The sequence below is a fragment of the Crassostrea angulata genome, chromosome 1 (genome assembly GCF_025612915.1).
Source record: "Crassostrea angulata isolate pt1a10 chromosome 1, ASM2561291v2, whole genome shotgun sequence".
In the NCBI taxonomy this organism is placed as follows: domain Eukaryota; kingdom Metazoa; phylum Mollusca; class Bivalvia; order Ostreida; family Ostreidae; genus Magallana; species Magallana angulata.
The window spans coordinates 21,716,097-21,740,931 of NC_069111.1; the positions used below are offsets into that span (position 1 = coordinate 21,716,097).

At 34.5% G+C, this 24,835-nt stretch overlaps 3 protein-coding genes across 5 annotated transcripts in view; 2 read left to right on the top strand and 1 right to left on the bottom strand.

Moving 5' to 3' along the window:
• The window catches only part of LOC128177567 (peptide methionine sulfoxide reductase MsrA-like), a 40,110-nt gene that overhangs the window by 6,264 nt on the left and 9,011 nt on the right, over nt 1-24,835 (bottom strand). The window lies entirely within an intron of this gene.
• The window catches only part of LOC128177599 (probable glucosamine 6-phosphate N-acetyltransferase), a 45,233-nt gene that overhangs the window by 204 nt on the left and 20,194 nt on the right, over nt 1-24,835 (top strand). Inside the window, exons 2-6 of one of the 2 annotated variants that reach the window (XM_052844374.1) lie at nt 179-376; nt 2,064-2,132; nt 2,926-3,056; nt 3,289-3,350; nt 3,451-3,724. In XM_052844374.1, the coding sequence (XP_052700334.1) occupies nt 223-376; nt 2,064-2,132; nt 2,926-3,056; nt 3,289-3,350; nt 3,451-3,610 (576 nt within the window). In that variant the 5' untranslated portion in view covers nt 179-222 and the 3' untranslated portion in view covers nt 3,611-3,724. Of the gene's footprint in view, nt 1-178; nt 377-2,063; nt 2,133-2,925; nt 3,057-3,288; nt 3,351-3,450; nt 3,725-24,835 lie in introns of those variants that run through there. The other variant, XM_052844381.1, reaches the window with a different exon arrangement.
• LOC128177558 (cadherin-23-like) lies at nt 7,513-23,637 on the top strand. The gene is made up of 17 exons (XM_052844311.1): nt 7,513-7,668; nt 13,044-13,112; nt 13,275-13,451; nt 13,549-13,630; nt 15,145-15,323; nt 15,450-15,623; nt 16,016-16,131; nt 18,993-19,173; nt 19,375-19,536; nt 19,782-19,925; nt 20,202-20,324; nt 20,679-20,861; nt 21,127-21,317; nt 21,432-21,786; nt 21,873-22,269; nt 22,925-22,965; nt 23,226-23,637. The coding sequence occupies exons 1-17, from the start codon at nt 7,605-7,607 to the stop codon at nt 23,294-23,296; spliced, it is 2,709 nt and encodes a 902-aa protein (XP_052700271.1). The 5' UTR covers nt 7,513-7,604; the 3' UTR covers nt 23,297-23,637.

A 24,835-nucleotide genomic window follows, 5' to 3' on the forward strand; every position in this document is an offset into this window, starting at 1 on the left:
TTTTCCTTCAGATCACAAAGGCCGATCGCCTTTGCGGCTGATTCGCAGATATCTTTCAAGAACTCACTTTCCGTTCATTTAAAATATTTGATCATTTACACTAATCACTTAATAGTCTCATGAATAATAGCATATAAATAAATTAATACATTCAATATGAATGCGCACACTTTTCCAGATAATTAGTGGATCGCCCATCGCCTGTACGGTGCGCAGTTCGGGATGGAAGACGATGATTTTATTTACCCGCCCGATCTACTGGGATCCATAGACTTTGAGAAGGAACATGTAGCTACATATGACCCCCAATTATCCTTGCCAAACCCAGGGCCAAACCTAGTGGTGCGACCACTTCGGCGATCGGACTATAATAAGGGTAGATATGTACATGTATTTGTTAAACCCTCATAAATATTCCCTTTAAAATATAGTTATATGTGGCGTATTTTTTCATGCTAAGAAATATTTGATTGATTTATTTATTTAAATATGTTATATAAAGATATATCTTCAAAATAAATTATGCAGTTTATATCAATCGGGTTAAAAAGATATAGAAATTAAAAAATAATTTTTATAATTATTTTCGAGTCCACGATAAATAGAGCATTTGAATAAACCCCGCCTTAAATCGGCCACGTGATACCACGCTCAGTCTATTACAACAACGATGGCGACGACGAAAAAGATACATGTAGGTATACCCGTAATACCGGTAAATTTGACAGATTTGGCCAAGAAAGAAAAAAAGAGACAGACTGACAAGGATAGCCTATTACACATGATTAGCAATTTGTATCGTTCTACATTAATGAATAACGAAATAATAATGCTTCAGGTATCGTGTGATATAAGAATTATCTAATTTAAGACATGAAAAACGTGATTCTAATTTGTAAACAAACTGTTCTTCCATCGTGTTTTCAATACTAGGTTTTCCCGCACTCATGCGCAGTGGCGTTACAAATGGCCGAACACATTAATATTCATAACACGTGTAGCAAAGTTTAGAGACAGTTTAGAGACAAATAACTAAAGAAAGAACATGTTTTACGGGCCTAGAATTTGTGAAACGTCTAATTATAAGAAGCATGATGTATATTTTTACTAAAACTCATGTCAAAAATTTTACTCCAAATACGCCACATATACCTCTAACAAAAAGGCCAACAAAATGAATATTTGCCTACTCTATCAAATTTGATGTTGACCGATCTGACGGTCCAACAAGTTGTTAGACCGCTACGTTTCAGCTTATTTTAAAATATTTGTCTGATGACGGCGGAACGGAAATATCCGAAGAGCTGTGTGACATGAATGGCTATAGTTGCTGCTTGAAATTATACTCACATTTTTATTGACGGGTATAAAAAAAACATACAATTTTTCTCCTAGGATTCTGGAAACATATGATTTGTTGGACCTCCAGACAGAAATGTTGCCCCCGGCCTTCATTTGTATCGAGGTCCGACAAATTATATGTTGCCCTCATGCTCGATCAATAACTATAATACTCGTAGTATTTGGTTAGTTGATGCATTTCTTCAAAAACATGACTTTATAACCTAAAATAAGTATACCCCCCCCCCCCCCCACCGGATTAGGATTTTCATGATTTTGGGAATTAGGTTTTGTCAAGATTTCTGAGAATTAGTCTAGCCCCCCCCCCCCCACTTTCAATTTGCTTCCGACGCCACTGCATAACATATGATACATTCTACTGTCTGTACATGTGTATGGCCAATACTTCAAATTTTGTTGTAGGTAATCCCATCTTGCAAAGACTTTTATTACCTAGTGAAGTAAATGCATTTGTGATGTCCTGTCGGAAAGATCCGAAAACTGTCGTTTCATAAATATTTGTTGAACACCAATTTCTATGGATTTTGTTGTAATACATGTAGTAGTAAATAAAATACAGGTACTCTTTGAATGAATTAACTAGTCCTTGTAATTAATCATTGGTTGGTTTGAGCATATTTTACTGTATAAGTTAGATGATGTAAAATTGATTTGAACACAAAATCTAACAACTTACTACGTTCTATGAAATATATTCACAGGATATATGGACCTTCTGCTCTCGGCTCTCTATGTTCGGGATCAAGGAATTACCCAAAAAGAATTTGAAGGTTTGACAGCAAATCTTAAAAATTTGTTTATGAGACAATGAGTTGATGACCGCTAGCTTTGTTTTTCAAATCACTATGTTTAATTTACAATGTTAACATGAAAAAAGTGCCAAATGATGACACTTAGAAATAATTTTGTTGATGATGATGATACTATATCATGTATAAGCTGCAACAGGAAAATCATTCAATATACCTCTATATTGTGGGTCATGTATAACTGAAGTAAAACTTTGATTGATTTAAACTACATGTATATTGATTAAGTCTTTTAAAGTTATTATGAGGCTGACATAAACCAAATATTCAGGAGACTGTATGTACTATGTAGTCAATTAAAAGACCTGTTATTAAAAGAGTTGTCTGTCCTTCATTTGAATTAGGAAAATATCATTTTCTCGAAATATTTACGACAATTGTGAATTTTTTTGGCTTCTTTTTTAAAAAAAGTACCTTTTTATTTCTCCATAGACTTCAAATGAACTCCAAACAGTGATACATTTGTTACTATTTATCAAAATTCCAAATGTAAATCTCTATCACTCTAAACCCTTTAAAATCATACCAGGATTCTAGTAAAAAAGTTACAATCTATTAGAGATGGAATATGTTACTAGTATGAATTGACTACTAGAGTAAATAGTACAAAAATACAACTTTTTGTCATCCCCTTAATTTTATTAATATTGTTATACAATATACTTTTGAAAGTACATGTACGTCCTTATCATATCTTTATATGCCAATCAACGCGATGTATTTTAAAATAGAATTTCAAAATTCAATTTGAAAGATAGATTCGACAGAATGAAGGCCAGTGGCGGATCCTACATCATAACTGTTATTGAGGACACCTCCACGAAGAAAATCGTGGGTAATGCTGTATTACACGTGGAGCTGAAGTTTCTACAACCCAGTGTGAAGGTTGTCTATATTCACGAATAGTTACAGTATTCAAATTACCGATATTATTAGATAATGGCACTGTGTCTGCCGGTGGGTTTCTGACGATGGCAGAACGAATAAGAAAAAAACTACATGGAATGCTATTCCTAAATTGTATCCCAAGAAGCTCTAATTGTAAAGTTAATTTATGTTTAGATCAAATCTTTTTATTAAATATATTATGAATGTATTCTTTTTTAATACATGAAAGAGAGGCCGTTTAGAAGACATCGCAGTTTTAGAAAGATACAGAGGACAGCAGCTAGGAAAACTGTTAAGTCTACTCTCTCTCTCTCTCTCTCTCTCTCTCAGCGAAATACTATAATCATGTATTATCACGTAAATTTTAATACCCCACTGTTACTTTCAATAGTTTGATGGATGTGACGACCATTCTGTGTAAAAAGGTTGGCTGCTTTCGGGTTTCATTACACTGCAAAGACAAGTTTGTCCCACTCTACCAGAAGTTTGGGTTCTACATAGACGAGCCAGAGAACATCATGTGGCTGGATAAGAACTACCTCCAATCCTAGAGACCCGTCGTTACCCATCCAAGATCATCCATTGTGTATGAACTTTTATATGCTGTACGAAAAATTATTCATATTTCCTGTAGATCATCTTTAAAAAATAAAATTTTAACATGATTTATGCTTTGATGAACTTTATGAAATTATGTCACTTGTCTGGAAGCATCCTTAATTAAGGTAGTTTCAATTAAGGTAGCTCAACTATTAGTAATGATACCCAAGGGTAGAGTGGGACAATGTTGTGATCTTCGGGGTAGGGTGGGACCACATTGAAAGGGGGGTCCAATTTTTACATAGGAATTTTTTTTAGATTATGTTAAAAACTCTAATGTTATAATACTTGGCATTACTTATACCCGAGCATCTTGACATATTGTTAATTCTCAGCTTATGAAAATTTTTTTGGCGCCGCCAGAGGCTCAAACTTTGTTGTAGGTTTATATATACAGGATCTATTCTACTATATTGTCCAGATATCTCGTATACGACTCCATAAATCTGGTTCTATTATGGCCATGTTGCATCTGTGAGCGATGTGGCCCGCGGGCCTCTTATTTTAATTCAGTTGGTTCAAATTCTTTCAATTCAAACACAGAATTTACAAAAATTATGTAAAACGATCTTGTTTAACATATCTAGCCTATCAATTTGTAAAGTGTAATTTTCCGCATTTGCGCGGGCTACCATCTATTAGTTCTGTTAAAAAAAGGTGGGTTTATTTAATGATTTCGGAAATTAACACATTAACTAAGGCAATGTAAAATGGATGATTTTTTATAGCTCCCAAGGACTACGGAAAGAGTAGACTGTATTTACGCGAGCCAAACATTCAATGGAGTACATTCTATATAATTGTATACACATATTTAAAAAACGTCATGATTTTTATACATACATGTACAACATTGCTATGAAATGCATTTACATATACAAAAAAAACCTGAAAAATTAGTTTGACGCTATAATTATCTTAGAAAAGACATAAAATTAAGGATATCCATGTTTTGTGAAAGTTTTGTGAGATCATAATTTTCATTATGTTATGAATGCAAGCTCTAACTAATAAATCATGTTTTTGTACTATAGAACAGTAGGTAGGAACATATACAGCACAGCCAATAGACAGAGCTGACTCTTACAAAAAAAAAAAGAAAAAAAGAAATACTCATAAAAACATTTGGACAGTACTGACCCCCCCTCCCCGTCCTCACAAAAAATCTTCATGAAACACGTACGCAAGGTAGTAAACGATTTAGGACATTTTTCATAAGATGTTTTGCTGTTGGAGGGATATTGTCCTTTTGAGACATTTTAATACCAGAAGGTCGTATTGTTATTGCTCGATGGGGTGGAGAGGTTTTAGGATTTTTTCCTCTCTTCCGATGAAGTGGGGGGGGGGGGGGGTTGTTTGGTTCTTATTAAGGGAATTGGTGTTTGTGTTATTACCTAATCGACTAAATAGATTTGAATTTTAGGAAAGACGTTCACTTGTTGGTGACGACAATGGATGGTTGCCGGTTTTGTCGTGTTGTTTACCACGGGCCGTTACCGGTCCCATGTTACATCCGGTCCTTTGTTACTAAACATAAGTTTACGTCAGAGTTTTTATTTGCGATTTCAAATGAATATGTAGGTTTGACATCAGAATTTTTATGGATTGCAATAACTGTGCAAAAAATAATGTCTGTATCTGTTTCAAGAGGAAAAGTGTTAAATCTCGTCACGGATGACGCGTGCTGTCATCCAATGTTCCAATCATCGACTTCCTTTCAATGTTCAACAACTTTATTATCAAAAATGGTTTAATGCATATATATTGAACGACACATGTTAGTTTGATTTAATAGAAAAAACTATCTTTATGCATCTACTCTATTCAGTGTTCAAAATTTACATTAATTTTTTTAGAGATAAATCATCAACGGTTGATATTTCCAACAATTAATATTTAGTGAAATTTATTCAAATGTCAATCAAACAGAACTTTGTATCGTCGGTATATACTATGGGTAAATTATTGTTGATGTAAAATTTATAGTCTAGAAAAGCCCTACCCTTCTCCCAACCCGTTCTACATAGAGAATAACTTCTCGGTGATTTTTAGTACCTTTTCGTTTCTTCTATACCTACAATACAAACACATGGTACAGGTGTATCTTCGTTCCATTTAGGGTAATCTACGATTTACACGCTTCACTAAATTGATATTTACTAACTTAATGATATAGTCATGAAAATTAAAAGCAAATCGTAAATTCAATCGAGCAATAATTAATATGACTGAAAAAAGGAAAAAGAAAAAAGGTTGGAGTTAGGTTCCATTAGGGAACTTTTTCACATTTAATTGAATCAAATAAAGAGCAAGGGATTTAGAACATCATGTAATACATGATGTTCTAAATCCCTTGCTCTTTATTTGAAAGTATATATGAAATTCAATCTAATGCCATTTAATATCTCGGTATTTTATGATGACGTTTAATTGCACAGCTACAGAATTACTGGATTGGAGTCTTACAATTACGAATACACATATAGAAATGTGTATTGAAATACATAATTGTAAGATTTCACGCACGCGCTATCACGCTGAATGTATAATAAAAATGCTCTTGAGTAGCAGAAGGTATTTTCAATGAACCCGAAGACCTGATTCCGCTTGTATTTTATCGATATAAAATAATGGAAATCAACCGGCTTTCGGATTAAATTGAAAATACCCGACAATGCATCTTTTCTTCATCAAATCATTAGTTTGAATGATCACGGCAGGGATTTTAATGTGGACTCTTCCAGTTTTGCAATTTTTAAAAAGTCAGGCCTCTCTATTCTTCCTAAAGAAAACGTTTTCATTATATAAAAAAAAAGTTTGCTTTCAGCTTTTCGCTCACTGTTGAGTTTTGGAAGGATAAGTGAACAACAGCAATTGAGCAATTTCTTCTGTTCACATACAAATTCTTTCATATCGCTTATTCCACCAACATTACGTCAATCAGTGTTTAGCAATCGTTGTCTAACACGATTTCTAATCAAATAATGTGGAGTCAAGAGTGATCTTCAGAAATCTTTGTCTGCAATTAATTAAGAGTACATAGAATTGAATAATATAACAAGTTTGGACCACTTGTATAAGAGTTATTTTTGGTAAAACGCCAATAAAAAAAATCAGGCATACACCTCGATAGGTTCACGTGTTCTAAGCTTCATGAGAATCTTTGACTTACTTTCGATAAAAGTACGACAATCTCGACTAGTGTCACTTTTGAAATGGCATCTACACAAGAGGTGGGGACGGATGGATGGTAGAATGCAAGATTGAGTAGATTACCGCCCCCCCCCCCCCCCCAACCACATGAGTAAACCTTTCGCATTGTCGGGACAATGAATGGCTATTTATTTTACATTTTTGATCTGGGCCATTTTTATTATCCCTATTGTATGGTTCTTTTTTAAATTTTACAGAAATCAAACCACCAAAACAAGACTTAATATAAATTAAGTTTTGATCGATAAACAAAATTTATGATTTATAAAAAGTTGCGTGTTTATCGTGATCGCATACTGCGAAATTGTCATATAATATGTAATTTGATTCCGCGCACCCACAGGAAAAGTAGCTGTGTTAAAACTAATGAATACTGTTTGTCATCTGTATTGAATTCACTTGAATTTGAACTTCAGGTCTCTTACAGCTGAAAAACTCAAAGAAAATTCAGACAAACATCATTTATGGTCTTAAGTATTATCATTTATTCCTTTTGTAAAGGCGTAGAGAATAAAAATAGCGGGTGAATAATCGGGTAATTTTGTGGTATGGATAGGCAATTTCTTTTTATGAACCGATAGTTAGAGGTATTTAAATACATTATTGATAGTTTTGATCAAGTTCATGAGATTTAAATACGCATGTACTGTATTATGAGTGAAATCTTGATCATTTTTGACGAAAGATGTTTAAAGCGGATGTGTGGTTTTTGAAACGGTGAAACTTGTGAAAATGAATTTCTCACTATTTTGGTTTATATTGCTCTTTTTTTCATTTTGGAACGTCAGGACTATCGGTAAGTTTTATTTTAAAATATCTCTAATTTTATCTATGTATTTTATCACGGTGAAAGGTTGGGATTTTTGTTCTACTTTTGATGTACAGAGCTCTGTTTAACTCTGTGTTAATTCTTAAATAAAATGTATCAGTATATTTAAAATGAAATCATTTATACCGCTAAATATGAAAATGAAAATAATAGAATATTGAATATTAGGACAACTAATAAACAAATTTTACAATATCTAGTAAATTAAATGCCGGCAGTAAAGGAGATTGTGTAACATCAACATACCATGCGAAACAATGAAGAAGTAATCAGCAAGTTAAAAAGTTCATCCCGGAAAGATACAGCCTCATAACTGCAGCGGTGTGTGCATACAAACTGAGTTATGAAAATTTGTATGCACACGTCGCTGCAGTTATGTACGAAAGCCGAATAGGGCCACATAAAAAATATTTTTATCTCGTAATTACGAGAAAAGATCTCGTTATTACGAGTAAATTATCTCGTAATTACGAGAAAAGATCTCGTAATAACGAAAAAGATCTCGTTATTACGAGTTAGTTATCTCGTAATTACGAGAAAAGATCTCGTAATAACGAGAAAAGATCTCGTTATTACGAGTAAATTATCTCGTTATTACGAGAAAAGATCTCGTTATTACGAGATAATTTTCTCGTTATTACGAGAAAAGATCTCGTAATTACGAGAAAAGATCTCGTTATTACGAGATAATTTTCTCGTTATTACGAGAAAAAATCTCGTTATTACGAGAAAAGATCTACATAAAATGGTGCGTTTCTGAAAAGAATTCGACTGGATCACCCTTTCAGTCTTTTTCATTCAAGAAACGTTGATTCAATTTTGATTAATATTTAAAAATAACAACGATCATTTTTCATTAATTTCTACATATCAATAATTGGATTTGACATTTTATCTTATATGAATAAAAGGAAAGAACTTCATGTAATTTTACTATTTAACTAATATATATTATAATCCCACTACGAAGTAAATATACCAGGTAGTCCAATAGTCGTAAAAGTTACAGATAACTTTAAAGACTTTATAGTTTCAGTCACGGATATGGATATACACGATTTACCCGAATTTGTGTTTTATATGTTTATACACAACCTACATGTATATTGAAAATAATTGATTTTGTATTCTAACATTTTGGAGTCTGAAAACAAATTACACGTATCCTTCTTAATTATTGATAAACAGTTCGATGAATTTAATAATCAATCTGCTTTGCCACTTCTTCTGAAATTTCTTTAAAACTGCTTGATCCGATTTTATATCAAATTATGCGTACGCTTTTAAACGATGATTATGCTAAGTATGTATATATCAATAGACATTGCAGTAGTCCATACACTTTACATTAAGAGATAAGAATAATGAAACGCAACATTTTTAATAGATCTTTTCTCGTAATAACGAGATAATTAACTCGTAATAACGAGATCTTTTCTCGTATTAACGAGATTTTTTCTCGTAATTACGAGATCTTTTCTCGTAATTACGAGATCTTTTCTCGTAATAACGAGATAATTTTAAAACTCGTAATAACGAGATCTTTTCTCGTAATTACGAGATCTTTTCTCGTAATAACGAGATAATTAACTCGTTATAACGAGATAATTAACTCGTAATAATAACGAGATAATTAACTCGTAATAACGAGATCTTTTCTCGTAATTACGAGATCTTTTCTCGTAATAACGAGATAATTAACTCGTAATAACCAGATCTTTTCTCGTAATTACGAGATCGTTTCTCGTAATAACGAGATGATTAACTCGAAATAACGAGATCCTATCTCGTAATTACGAGATGAAAATATTTTTTTAAGTGGCCCTATTCGTCTTTCGTAGTTATGAGACTGTATCTTTAAAAAAATAATGATTTAATGCTTATATCTACATTTTTTCACTTCTTTTCTTGTCTACAAATATGATTCATACGTGAAAACTCCTGTTTTATTCCAAGGGTTAGGTCAAATTAATGGAAGAGCCAATGTAACAGCCAGAAGCGTGAACCTTGATTTTCGCCTGTGACGTTACATTTTACAGCGTGCAACGTTTGTGAAGTCATAATGAAACTCGACATTTTAACTTTTGAGTACCTTGTTTGTGTTACAATGTAATAATTTAATTCTGGTTGTAACGCGCTTTCTGATTGGCTAAAAAATTATTTTATATTGTATAAAGAATGTTGCCTACGTCATAGTAAGACTAACGTCAAAAACGTATCAATACGCCTGACGTTACGTTTGAATTTTGTACAGTTTTACGTCATTTTAAAGGTCAAATGACCGTTTATATCTACAATGAACAGTAAAAAATTAAATTATAAGCAATGAATTCAATATTTATTAGTTTTATACGATATAAAATGGTTTGAAACAGTTTACGCTTTTCTATAAACTGCTTCGCGGTTTATAAAGCGTAAACTGCCCTAAACCATTTTATATCGTACAAAACAAATAAATATTGAATTCATTCCTTAAATAATTTAATTCTGGTTGTAACGCGGCATTTGATTGAATAGAAAAAATTAGTTAAATTTGAATAACCTGGTTTGCACGTCACAAGACACGTCACAATGCACCAACGTATAAAACATACTAATCCGCTTGACGTTACGTTTGAATTTTGAACAGATCAATATCATTTTTAAAAATAAAGGCACTTAATTTGTACAGTAAATTATAGAATATCAAATCATCAGGAATGAACTCAATATCTTCCCCAAGTTATATACGAGTATAACCTGGGTTGGAGCAATTTACGCTTTTTTATAATCTGCTTCGCGGATTATAAAGCATAAACTGCCCCAACCCAGGTTATACTCGTATAACTTGGTTAGACATTGAGTTCATTTCTTAAATAACTGCAGTAGCTTCCCACACACTTGACATGCAAAAAATATGTGGAATGTAATTATTTGCAAATATACTTCCTTATATGAACCTTTAGAATAGCAAAAACGTTAAGGTATCCCACTCCTCAATGTGTCAAGATTTTCTTGAGAAGTATATCATTGAAATCTGTAGATAAAACATACTTAAAAAATACAAAGATAATGGGGGGTCAGTATCCATCCCTCTGAGTTATGGCCTATTTAATTTGACCTTTTCGCACCTAAAATGCAATTTCATCCTGATTAGGATATGTTGTCAGTATTTTTGATTAAGCAAACTTATTTCTTCAAATATTGTTTTTAATTATGCACAATGGCCACACTGAATAGAGGGATTACGCAAAAAATTTGTACGAAGCTGCATAAATTTTTGTGTGACCTTTTTGCACTTAAAATAGACAATAGTTACAATTTGATTTGAAATAAAAACTTTTTGAATATCAAGAATTTTATAAGATTAATCCAGTTTGCCTAGACATGTATTCAGTATCATTTTGACATAATATAACATGGGGGTCAGTGATGTCAAATTTTAGATATAGGGCTTCAAAGGTAAAATTCTCGCAAAATTTGGCTAAAAAAAATTCAGACATGTTCTATATATTTGCATGATTTTATGCTAAACGGCTATTACATTCTCAAGATTTGATTTTGTACATGTCACACAGAACCTATAAAATATGTTACAAACCTATCAAATGTTAAAAATGTGAAAAATGAATAAAGTATAATAAAAAGAAAAGTATATTGAAAATTCATAGAATTGTTTGTTTCTGTCATTTTCGTCTAAAAAACCTTCCGCACGAAAAAACAGTTCCCCAAAAAACTTGTTTGTTTCTTGAATTCAAATGGATTTTCTTTATGAATGTTGTGTAATTATTAAATAATAATTTATCTGTGATGATTAAATAAATAAAATCATATTCATTTCAAATATAATGATCATCTGCGCAATGAAATCAAAACATGAGGAGTGAGATACCTTAAATTCTGTATGAACTTTTTTGTGACGTCTAAATGATAACCGCACGTGCTTATCACTTGACGGTTGCAATATTGTAAACGTAAAACACCGTTATATTATTGATTCTGAACGGTTTGTCTTTTTCAAACGTAAATATAATAATAAACGGCAACATTAAACATTTCACCGGGATATGAACATGGTTGGTACGTGATCAAGTCTTCTGAGAAGCCCTCCGGGCTTCACAGGATTTGATCAGGTGACCAACCAAATTCATATCCCAGTGAACTTGCTGTTTATTTCTTAGATGACTCTTACAAGATTGCTGTTATACTTTATGATCATCAAAATTTCAATGGTATCTCAGGAACTATTTCAATCTTCTTTCAAATAATTTTGATAAAGTACAATTTCAGTTATTCAATTCATCACAATTTTAAAAATGAACATTCATAAATATTTACATTTGCAAATGTGCTTCCTTATATGAACCTTTGGAATGACGAAAACGTTCAATTCTGTATATTTCATTCCACATATTTTTTGCTTGTGAAGTGTGTTAAAAGCTACGGCAGTTATAACACTGAAATACACACAGGGTACTCAAGGGTTTAATATGAAGTTACCCTTAGGATAAAATAGGAATTTTAAGGTATAAAATTAAATCATGATTTTTATTAAGTATACAGTCTCATAACTGATATCATGATTCAATGCTATATATTTACATTTTCAAATACATTTCCTTATATGAACCTATAAGAATAGCGAATCGTTCAATTCTGTATGAACTTTTTCGTGACGTCACAAAGTTCATAGCACGCTCTTATCGCTTGTCGCTTGGATTATTGTAAACTTAAAAATCTCGGTAATTATAACAGTTCTGAACGATTTGACTTTTTCAAACGTAAATATAAGTAATAAACAGCAAGGGTCTGATTTTTAAAAAAAATGTTTGTTTTAGGTTATTTTGTGCAATGAATGTATAAATTAGATTAGAGATATGTCATAAAAGGATAATTCAATTTAAAAAATAAAGTCCCGCGGTTTATATTCTTGGGGGTGGGGGTGGAAGTGGGGAAGGGGTTCGATCCTGTCATCAAGCACCTGTGTTCAGAATCATTAATATAACGGCGTTTTTACGTTTACAATTATGCAACCATCAAACGATAAGCGCGTGCGATTATCATTGTGACGACATGAAAAAGGTTCACACAAAATTTAACGAATGAACTCAATATGTACTTGTTTTATACGATATAAAATGGATTTGGGGCAGTTTACGCTTTATAAACCGCGAAGCTGTTTAAATAAAATAGCGTAAACTGTTTCAAACCATTTTACATCGTACATGTATAACTGACCAAATCTCGGGGGAGTCTTGTGAGCACCTCAGGATTTACTACATACTTAGCAACGATAAAGAAAACAACCCGAACACATAACAAATGTTATGTATCCGCTATGATTTATTGCATGACCATCGTAGTCGGACAATGTGCAGCTGGTACCACAACAGGAACGAACCCCAATGTAGATAATGAAGACGATGAAACGGGTAAGTTGTCCAAACTCTGTCTGTGTGTCTGTCCGTCCAACCGTCTCTCTCTCTCTCTCTCTCTCCCTCTCTCTCTCTCTCTCTCTCTCTCTCTCTCTCTCTCTCTCTCTCTCTCTCTCTCTCTCTCTGAGAGATATTAGATTAATAATCTTCTATTTTCAGGTGCAACTTTTTTGCTGAAGTCTAACGAAAATACGTACAAAATCTCATGTTGTGGCTTCGTGACACAGTGGGATATCGATATCGGGACAGGCAGATCCGGGACCTTGTACGCCGAGGTTTGGCGGGATGTCTCTGGTACATGGACTCTGGTTGGCGTGAACACGATTACGGTCGACGGTTTGTGGATTTAATGGAAAAATTACAATTCTTCATCACTTTTTGAGACCTAGTCGTAGATTCGTAGAGTATTTTGATTTGTTGTTTCCTTTTTAAGCCGGAGAAGCGTCAACAAGAAAAACAGTCGCTGTTGCTGCCGCTGACCAAATAGCCGTGCAGGACGGAGACTATCTGGGATTGTAAGCTCATGAATATTCATATCAGTTTATGACAAATCTACCACATGCAAGGAATTTGGTATATACATGTAATGTCATTGAAATACAACTTCATGAAAAGTTAAAAATCAGTAAAACTTTCAAGGTTTGCTAATTGCATGAAGGGAACGATCCATCTTACAAAGTTAATTATCTACTCTCAGATTGGGGAGGAAAGGGAAGCAGGAGTATGCTGCTTGATTGATCTTTTATAGGAATATTGATGTGGAAAGAACAATTTTTAAATTAACATTATTATCATTGTCATAGATTTTATGAGAATATTTTGCTAAACATTACCGCAGTTATACCATGCAACAACACATTCTGGATTTTAAAGGAGTGTCATTCCCCCCCCCCATGTTGTTTTCCGTTTCAGTGCCTATACACCTCGTGTGCTTACTCTGACGGTTGTTGACAAAAACTGTTAATTCTAAAACGTTGTATTAAAGGACCTTGGCTTATAGACGATAATAATCTAAGGTATCTATCAAGAATCGTTGTTTGGAATGAAAAGATCTTCACAATACCTATAGTTACTGCAAACTAATTAATTTTTTTCTCAAATGTTGAAACCTTTTGTTTTCTTAACAATAAAACCAAAACTTTTTTAAAGACATCATTCATTCCATACAAAACAGTAAGGGTTTAATTCGGCAGAATTTTTTCAATGTCTAGCATGCTCTTTTCATGGTATTTCACTCGATTATACGTTGATATATATCTACATGTAATTATAAAGATAAGCAATTTTACATAATTATGTGTTCCTTTTTACTAAGGAAAAATATCTACATATACAAAGAGACTGGTGTATTGGGTGAAACAAATCTAGATATAAAAATACTGCAAGTCTGTTATGATGTCAATAATGATGATTATTTTAAAAAAAACCTTACTTTTTGAATATACGAGTAAATGTGATACCAAAGAAAATGAGCGAAGTATGCAGATTAAGCGGTTCTATAGTCCGACCACCCCTCCCCCTCCCCCGATTTGCGTATGAACTACTTAATCCACTAACAATAATAGGATTATTTATTATGTCCAAATTATTCTATTTTTGGCCATCTGTAGCTAAATAAACAAATATACCTGTACACATAATAAGCACGTAACATCTAATCGTGCGATTATTTTTTTCTTCAGATTTTCAAAATTTTTCAAATATTTTTGCCTTCTTTTTATATTTCAAATATGACATGTTTACTATATACAGTGTAGTCTTAATATGTTTCATACAGATTACACACCTATTCTTCTCAGGTGCAAAAATTGAAAGTTGGCATTGTCTGTATTCTTACATGTATATAACTTTTACCTATATGTGAAGTTTTAGATTGTGTTTTGTTAATTGAAACTCATTAGATATCGTAATAAATGGCATCGTATTGTTTTATGAGGTAAAAGCAGCCATGTTTAAAGAGGGAAGGTAAAACAACTCTGCTCTCCTCCTCCATACCCGTACCATACTCAATCAATGTCTTGTATTGTAGCAAGTCTTCCGGATTAACGATCGTCAGATACGACCAAACCAACAGTGGGATGGGCAGCACCAATCAGATTGTTCAGATCTCGCAAACGGCCGGGCATACGAAATCCGACACCGCCATATTTTCTGATTTCACTGGAGAAAGAAACCTCCAATTCGGTTTAAAGGCAACTCTGGGGCCAGGTTGGTTGCCAAAGGTTTTTCATTTTCCTCCATATCAATACTTACAAACTGATATGATCATTTCTATGTGTGGGGCAGAATTAGGACATATTAGCTTGTCGATTTCACTGAGTTCAATGGTTGTAGGGACGACCCCCCAGTTTACTGCAGGCCTAGCTACCACCAGCACCGTAACAGACGACACGGCAGTAGGTACCACACTACTCACTGTGGCAGCCACGGACCCTGGGGACACAGTCACACTCACACTGCAATCCACAACTCCCGCCTCTACAGCCTTCAACTTTGACCCGGCAACAGGTATCAGTTTACCTCTAAATTTATTTCAATCTCTCTATTAATTCATATAATGAGATCCATCTATCAGATCATCCATCCATCCATTCATCCTTCTTTCTTTTGTCTCCATCCATACATCCACCTTTCCATCCATCCATCCATCCACCCATCCATCCATCCATCCATCTTTTTGTCTCCATCCATCCATCCATCCATCCATCCATCCATCCATCCATCCATCCATCCATCCATCTTTTTGTCTCCATCCATCCATCCATCCATCCATCCATCCATCCATCCATCCATCCATCCATCCATCCATCCATCCATCCATCCATCCACTTTTTTCTCATTTTGAATGATTTCAAATATCAGAATTTGTGAAACTATGCTTCAATTATTTTCTTCTTAAGGCCTTCTGACGTCAGTATCTAATCTGCCGGTTGGGACTACTACGTTTGTTTTCCGGGCGACGGATTTGTGTCTGAATACTGTTGAGCATACCTTCACTCTCACTGTCACCAACTATGTATGTTATCTATAACTTAATTTCTTGTATATCAATAAATCAAAGGTTCAAGTTGCATCTGATTTAAAGAGGCTGGGTGGTCAACAAATTAACCATCTTTGTTTTTTTCTTCTTTTTCTAGCTCACCTGAGCTGAAAGCTCAAGTGAGCTTTTCTGATCACTTTTTGTCCGCCGTCCGTCCGTCTGTCTGTCTGTCCGTCTGTCTGCTGTAAACTTTTTACATTTTCGACTTCTTCTCCTGAACTACTTGGCCAAATTCAACCAAACTTGGCACAAAGCATCATTGGGTAAAGGGGATTCACGTTTGTTAAAATAAAGGGCCACGCCCTATTGTAAAGGGAAATAATTAGGATTTATTGAAAATTTGGTGATTTTTAAAAAAAATCTTCTTCTCAAAAACCATTTGGTCAGAAAAGCTGATACTTGTGTGGAAGCATCCTCAGATAGTGTAGATTCAAGTTTGTTCAAATCATGGTCCCCGGGGGTAATGTGGGGCCACAATGGGGGGGTCAAAGTTTTACATAGGAGTATATAGAGTTCATCTTTAAAACTCTTCTTCTCAAAAACCATGTAGCCAGAAAAGCTGATACTTATGTGGAAGCATCCTCAGATAGTGTAGATTCAAGTTTGTTCAAATCATGGTCCCCGGGGGTAAGGTGGGGTCACAATGGGGGATCAAAGTTTTACATAGGAGTATAAAGAGTTAATCTTTAAAAATCTTCTTCTCAAAAGCCATTTGGCCAGAAAAGCTGAAACTTGTATGGAAGCATCCTCAGATGGTGATATTTTGAGAAGGAGATTTTTAAAAAATATCACAAAATTTTCAATAAATCCTAATTATTTCCCTTTACAATAGGGCGTGGCCCTTTATTTTACTCAGAACACGACTGGCCAGAAAAGCTGTAAGTTGTGTGAAGTATCATCAGGTAGGGTAGATTCAAGTTTGGTCAAATTATGATCCCCGGGGGTAGGGTAGGGGCACAATTGGGACCGGTTAAATCTTTACAAAGGAATATATTGAGAAAAATCTTCTTCTTAATAAAAAAACAACATTTTCTTAGAAAAGGTGCAACATTAGTGAAAGCAACCTTATAATTAGATAGTGCAGATTCAAATTTGTCAAAATCATATTTTTCAGGAGTAGGATGGAGCCACATGGGGTGGAGGGTCCAATTTTACAAAAGAAAACATTTAAATTCACCAAAGTTCAAATGTTATAATATATGGTTTAACTTATATGCAAGCATTTTGACATATTTTTTATTCTTTAAAATTGTTTAGACTGGCCTCTGGACAATTCTTGGGCTGACACAAGTTTGATGTAGGTTTATATCCCAGTTGATTTTGATCTTCTTGAGAACTGTAATGCTCAATATGTGAAATGACTATACTGTGACAAAACGGGATCAATGATAAACAGAATACCCTGGGAAAAAATTGAATTTTTGATATACAATATCTGTTAGACTACATTGTCCATATTTTTTGGGTATATTACTCCGTAAAGCTGATTTGATAATGTCTATTGTTGCTCAGGTGAGCAATGTGGCCCATGGGCCTCTTGTTTTTGTTATTATAATATGATTTGTTTATCTTTAAACTATCATATAGTAAGAAAAAGTCCACATACTTCAGTAAACTTAAATATTTAGCTACATATCTTTATTCGTAAAGAGCTCTTCTTTTTAAGAAGATCCATAATAGTCTAAAGATGGCCGTCCAACCTTCTTAAAAACAGTTCGGTACTCAAGGCTGAATTCGTCATTTTACCAACACAAAGTGATTTGAAATTTTATAAAGCCCATAAAGTCAAAGTCAAAGGTACACCAGTCTGTGATATTTGGATGTACAATGTATATGGGGATATAAAAACGGGTCGGTCACGTGGTCAAATCTCATGAAGCCCGAAGGGCGGTTTTACTCAAATAATGTTTTATACGGGAGAACATTGTAACCGTAAAAATAATTGTAAATTGTAATATAAACATCCAACAAACAATACTTTTACGGCTCCTCTCAGCTGATACAAGCGTTTTATTAATTCAGGTGATATACTGTGGGTGACACAATAACAATTCGTTGTTGTTGACCAAAAAGTTAGAAAAATTAATAAAATCTTAAGAAAGAATATTTCATCTGGTCTTTCCTTGTAAGTTGTACAGTATATAGCAATGTTTTGACTGCCACTTCCCCAGTCTCACAAAAAAACCCCCAGAAATTGGTTAATGAAATTGCGACATAATTAAAGCATAGTGATAACAGGTGTTTTATGCATGTAGTTACTCAGTAATGATTACATTTTTCAGCTGTCTTTGTGTGTGATAACATTACGAATCAATTTTGAATCCTAAAACCCAATAACTTCATATGAATGGGCGTGTCTTGTAGCATAACCGAAGAACGATATTGGCTGCGCTGCGTAGTAATAATACATAGCATATGATACATAAGAAATAGTAGTTTTAAAATAATGTTGGTTTAAAGTGTATAAATTGGAAATAATATAAATTAAGTAAAAAGGAATCATTCTTTGAATATTATGAGGTGATAATTCCGGTCGGAGCGTGGTCTAATCTATCATAAAGCCCTTCGGGCTTTATTGGATTTGACCACGCCCCGACCGAAATTATCACCTCATAATTCTCAACGTATGATTCCTTATTCCCTAATTAATACATGTAATAACTGATATTAATTTCCATCACCCTACCAAAAGTATAAAAAAAACTTCTTTCCCAATATATGTAAAGATGTTGTGTGTCATTTCTGAATACATGTATATGATTACTGGTGAGTATATATGATGTAGTTATACCACGAAGGTGGATTTTATACAAGGGTATGTTTATTACTTAATTAAGCCGCCTGTCATAGAAAACCTACCCGCTTCTACTGAGATCAGCGAAGATGTGAATGTGGAGACCCAGCTCTACGTCCTTACCGTTACTGATGCCTCATTGGCTGACACAGTCACGTGTTCAATCACGAACGTCAGCCCCGCGTTAGCGGCCCTGTATCTTAGATACGCAACGGGGACTTCAAGTATGTGTTTTATAAGGACCTTTTTGACAAGTGTAGCTTTTGGGAGAAGCTAGCGCTGTTTTTTTAAATACAATTTACACTGACATTATTTGAAAATAATCAAATCGAACACTTGGTTAGCAAACTAATGATGGCCCTATCAATATCCTGTCCATATTAATAAATCTAACTCTGATATCGTGTTTTCTTAACTTTGTTTAGACTATGCGATCAACTTGCGAGCGGGCGCTGGTCTGAACTACGACAGCATAAGGACCTACACGGTGACTGTGGAGTGTGACGACACGAAGGACACGACCACTGGGACGTTCACCCTGTACATACTGAGGAACCAGGCCCCCGTCATCACCAACCTACAGACAAGTAAGGGAAGCTACTCATTTCAGTGTAGCATAACTATAAGAACTCTTCGCAATTAGCATTGTTTTCTATGACTTCAATCCGAGTTTTATTTTAGTATTTGTAATTTTTAGTAAATGTACTTAACGTTAGCTTTATAAAAAAGAGTAACACGGGAACTTTATATTCTCAGATTTTTTTTTATATAAGACTTTTTGGGCAGAATCTGTATATTACGTACATATTCATGTGTATTGTCATGGTTCCAGCATCAAACTCGATTGACGTTGCGTCCTCCAGTGTCTCCATTGGAACCAACGTTTACACCGTGACCTCTACTGACCTTGAGAACGACCAGCTGTATTATAATATGACGTGTATCCCCGCCACCTGTCCATTCAAAATCTACGACTGTGAGCACTGCTATATCCAAATAAATATTTTATAATAATTGATAAATAACTTAATATCGTCAAAATACTACGTAGATATATTGGTTCTTTAAAAATTGCATGTACTAAACCAAAGACGTGATTGTGTACTAAAGTACTGTATCTTGCATGTAGATGCAGTATATTGCGTTTGTTTAGTGAAAGACTTAAACATTAATGAAAAGGTTTTTTATTAATTTAAACTAATGAAATTTCTCTATGCACTCCTTCATTTTCTGTATTCTCTATCTTATTCAGCTGGAGCGATTTTGGCGGACAAGAGTCTGTCCGGATTGACTGACACCGCTTACGATTTGTTTATTTACGTCTATGACGGACACACGCTGGTAGGACCTCGGAGCTTGACCATTAAAATCTCAGGTAAACCTACAAGTGACCTTAGAAGTAATGATATGACTGTCATTTATTTCTTGTGTCACAGCAATAAATATCAAATGGCTTTAATTTTTTTTGTTATGTAAGCTTTATTGTGTGTTAGAAAAGAAAATTGTTATGGCCATTGACTTAAAGGTTTGAAAAAGCAATGACGTCGAATCCAGTTCCTCCTTGTAATTCAATAAAAGTATAATGCTTTTGTTGCTTTGTTTCAACCCTTTCGTAACATATCATACAAATATTGTAAGACAATATACTAGTGATGTACTAGTATGTCAGCCTAATTATATAAAGTAAAACTGACAACAGATAATCAATAATAACTACGAATTCTGACAGACATAAACACCGCCCCAGTCATCACCAACCTTCCCACCACCGTGTCTGTGGCGGAGAACACCGCGGCCACCACCGACGTGTACACGGTGACCAAGACTGACGTTAACTCACTGGACACACACACGTGGACGTCCACCATCTCTCCGGCCAGTGGCTCCCTCTATTTTACCATAGATTCCACCAGTGAGTTTATCTGAAAACTCAAATCGCAGTTTTGAAATGAAAAATATTTTTAAAGATTATTTGCATAAAAGTGGTTTGTTTGTTTAAAAGATTCATTATCAAATATGTTCTAACTATCTACAGACCTTTGCTTCAGTGATTTCTTCTGCATTATGAGTCTTTACATTAACCTTTTGTAAGCATTTTGAAATAACCCAGATGGAATCGGTCATTCAAGTATTGTAAAAAGTAAAATTTCCAAAAATGCTTTGTACATATTTTTCAGCTGGCACCGTTAAAACTTCGTCTACGAATATTGATTACGAGACAATCGGGACTACGTCATTCCTGTTGACCGCCTACGTGTCCGATGGCAAAGCCTCAGCCAGCGGAACGTTGACCATCTCAATTACAAACCAAAACGAGGCTCCACAGTTTCTCCTGTCTACCTATACCCTCACTGGCAACGAGGGCTCAGTGAGATTTTTTTCTGTTCATTAGCTTGCAAGATCTTTTAAGAAATCTATGATTTTATTTATCTGTGATGTATTTTTATGGCTAGACTAGTCAGTCTTCTTTACGGATTTACAGGCAGGGACCACTATTGGCACTCCATCTTTTTCAGTGAGTGATCCAGATGCAGGAACCACTTTAACGTACACACAAAGTTGTCCTGAACTCACAATGAATCCAACTACAAAACTTGTGACGTTAAGCACAAACTATGACGTTGATACCGGAAGTGCTACGTCACTGTCCTGCACGGTCACGGTATCTGATGGGGAACTAACCGACACCGCCACCCTGAACGTCATCATCGACAACATTAACGATAACATCCCAACATTTACCGCCAGTTCTTACTCGTTCTTCGCGTCTTCCACTGCTGACGTAGGCACAATCATTGCAAGCCTTCCCGCCACGGATGGAGATATAGGAACTTTTGGTAAACGTTTTTTGCTGATTTTTTTTTAGAGAACGTTTAAATGTTTGCACACTGTAAATGGAGCTGCATCCTTTGCTATCTCCTAGGTGATGTAACCTACAGTATCGACCCTACATCTACTGGTGCCAACTATTTCGGGATCTCTAGCACCGGTGACCTATTTGTGGCGTCCAGCTTGTCCGGATTCTACTCAGGACAGACCCTGGCGGTTTCTCTAACAGCCAAAGACGGCGGTGGTCTCACAGACATCGCCACCGTCACGCTAATCATCCCTGCAGTCGCCACAACCACCGCCATTACTACCACTGACCGCTACCTGACCTTTTTTGAGGACACGCGGAATGTGGCGTGGTTTGTGTTTGTCATATTGATGACCTTGGGGCTGATCGTGCTCAACGCTTACTTCATCGTCAGATATGTGGACTTCCATGGTATCAAGAGGGCATGTGAACGGATGTGCAGAAGGAAGAGGAAATGGAAACCGTAAATACAGTTTTTACAAATTGTAAAACTTAATAGTCTGATATTTCAGAAAAAAACCTCTTGTATGCTAGTATCTGATGGCAGACGATTTCCATATTTATTATGTTTAAACCTGAAGTCAGTGAAGCAATTTCCAAGATCTTGTCGAAACATGAAGTTTGAATTTGTATGTATTACATGTATTTAGTAAATTTATATAAGGTCCATGCTTCTTCCTATAACTCCCATTAAAAAATTCGATTAAAATTGATATGACGAAAGTCATGTTCTTTAGATATAATATATGAATGGTGGCTCTAACACAATTATATTCGCTTACTCCTAATATTGGTCCAATTGGGAGCTGACTGTCCATATGAGTTAGAGAAAACTGGCTGTCGAATATGAAAAAATATTATACCCAATTTATTATATCGGATAGCCTTTCATAATCCATGTGGATAAGTACATAAAGGTATATGAAGAGACACCGTATAATATTGTAGTATCATATATGCTACACCGTATATTACACATGCACTGATGAATCAATTGAAATAATTCTAATTAAAAATAGAAACGTTGTCTTTAGAAATTCGAACTTTTAAATTGCAGTTTATTGTACAGTAATAACACGGTCGTTTAACACTGATGGGGTGTTTGAATTGTTTTCCAGGAAAAGGCAGATCATATCCAGGTCACCTACTCCAATCCCATGTAAGTAGCATAGACCAAATTTAATTCTATTCACAGACACTCGAACACTTACAAGAAGTCAAATTTCTCTTAGTTGAAGCTTCTCAGTATGTATTTTAGAAATGAATTAATGTTACTTTTGTAAAAAAAAATTTATTGTACGAGTCGTGTTCGATTGTTTACAATTTTGATCTTGCTAATGTGCAATTTCGTTCTTTATGAATATTGTGGACATTGTGACACAATGGTAAACCTTTTCTTCGTTTTTGAATTTTCTATAGATGTTAGAACCCCGGCCAACTTTGAAACGTGGAATGCATGGAGAATACCGGAAAGTTTCAACCCACAATAACATTAACAGACCAAATACGAATCGCCAAACATGATGGAGTCTTTTGACTTTCGGAAGTAAAAGATCGAAAAATTCTCTAAATCAGAGAGAGAGAGAGAGAGAGAGAGAGAGAGAGAGAGAGATTTACGTATTCAGATATTGGAGATGTAAATAATTTTCATTGCCTCCTTATAACTTTACACAGTCAATGTTCAACTTTTTTGGGATGTTCTCCATAATTATATATCTAAATCATTAAAATATTGTATCACGCTGTACATGCCATGTTATCTATTATTGTTACACAAATATATTTTTTATACTCTGTTGAGATTTATTTTAATAAATAATCAGTTGTTGCTTATATGTATTCCAATTTTTTTCTTTGATGCATCATGATTTGAAACTTTATTTGATATGAAAACAACATTGATTAAATGATCAAGCATGACGTTGAATTGTTTCTTTGACTGTGTCCTACAAATGCTACCATGCATCTGTGAAAAAAATGAATATTAAGTACCATTACATAAAAGGTGGAAATATCAATTTAAAGTCAATTTAATCAATTACAGGGATTTGAAACAGCCACATGGCTCTGACAATGCAGATATTGGCGAAGAGATCCCATTCCAATGTCTAGATTTCTTGAAGTTGTTGAATCAAAACCATGTAGGCTATTGGCTTAGAGTTGTTGGTCAAAGGTTCCATCCAGTATGATGTTTTGTTGTTAGACTCTTGGCTGATGAAAGTTAATGGTTGAAAGCATCGTCGGAAACCCACGGCCAGTCTCGCATACGTTTCCTGACGGTCAGTAAGCGTATGCGAGACTGGCCGTGGGTTTCCTGACGGTCAGTAAGCGTATGCGAGACTGGCCGTGGGTGTCCGACGATGGGTTGAAAACTTCACCAATTGGTTCAGAGAGTTGGTTATTGGGGTCAATCTAGAGTTTAAAATTATTACATGACAAATTGTAAATATGATTTATCTTAAATACTTTTATTTAAAAATCTGTTATAATTTTACTAAATGTAGTTTTAGTGATCAATTTTGATTCTCATTTAATTAATTTGGACTTCAAGGGACATGGTCACGATTTTGGTCAAATTGTATTTTTCTATTTTTATTATTTACAATGCTTTAGGAATGCATTTCTAATGATCAAATGAAATTTGAAAGTTAGTCGTGGAATTATAAGCAAGATACTGGGCTCATAATTCTTTGTCATGTAAACAAGGCTTGTGTCATTCTTTGTTTACATGGTTCAATATACCACTAAAAATCTTGTTCAGGCTGATTTGTCTATCCTCTTATTCATTTTAAGCATAAAGAAACAGTTTCTAACATTTAACACATTCATTTTAGATCTTAAACTGGAATTTTCACTTAAACATTTAATATATAAACAAACGCTTTGCTTACATAGCAAAGAATTGTAAGCTCTGTAACTCGTTCATAACTCAACAAATAACACTCAAATTTGATTCCCTAACAAAACTGCCTCACTTCAGTTCAGTTCATTTATTCGCTCAAAACCATTTCAAAGTTATGGTACATGAG

Coding starts and splice junctions, on each gene's coding strand:
- LOC128177558 (XM_052844311.1), top strand. CDS start 7,605: ATGAATTTCTCACTATTTTGGTTTATATTGCTCTTTTTTTCATTTTGG. Junction 13,113..13,274: donor TAATGAAGACGATGAAACGG/GTAAGTTGTCCA, acceptor TTCTATTTTCAG/GTGCAACTTTTTTGCTGAAG. Junction 20,862..21,126: donor TTTTACCATAGATTCCACCA/GTGAGTTTATCT, acceptor CATATTTTTCAG/CTGGCACCGTTAAAACTTCG.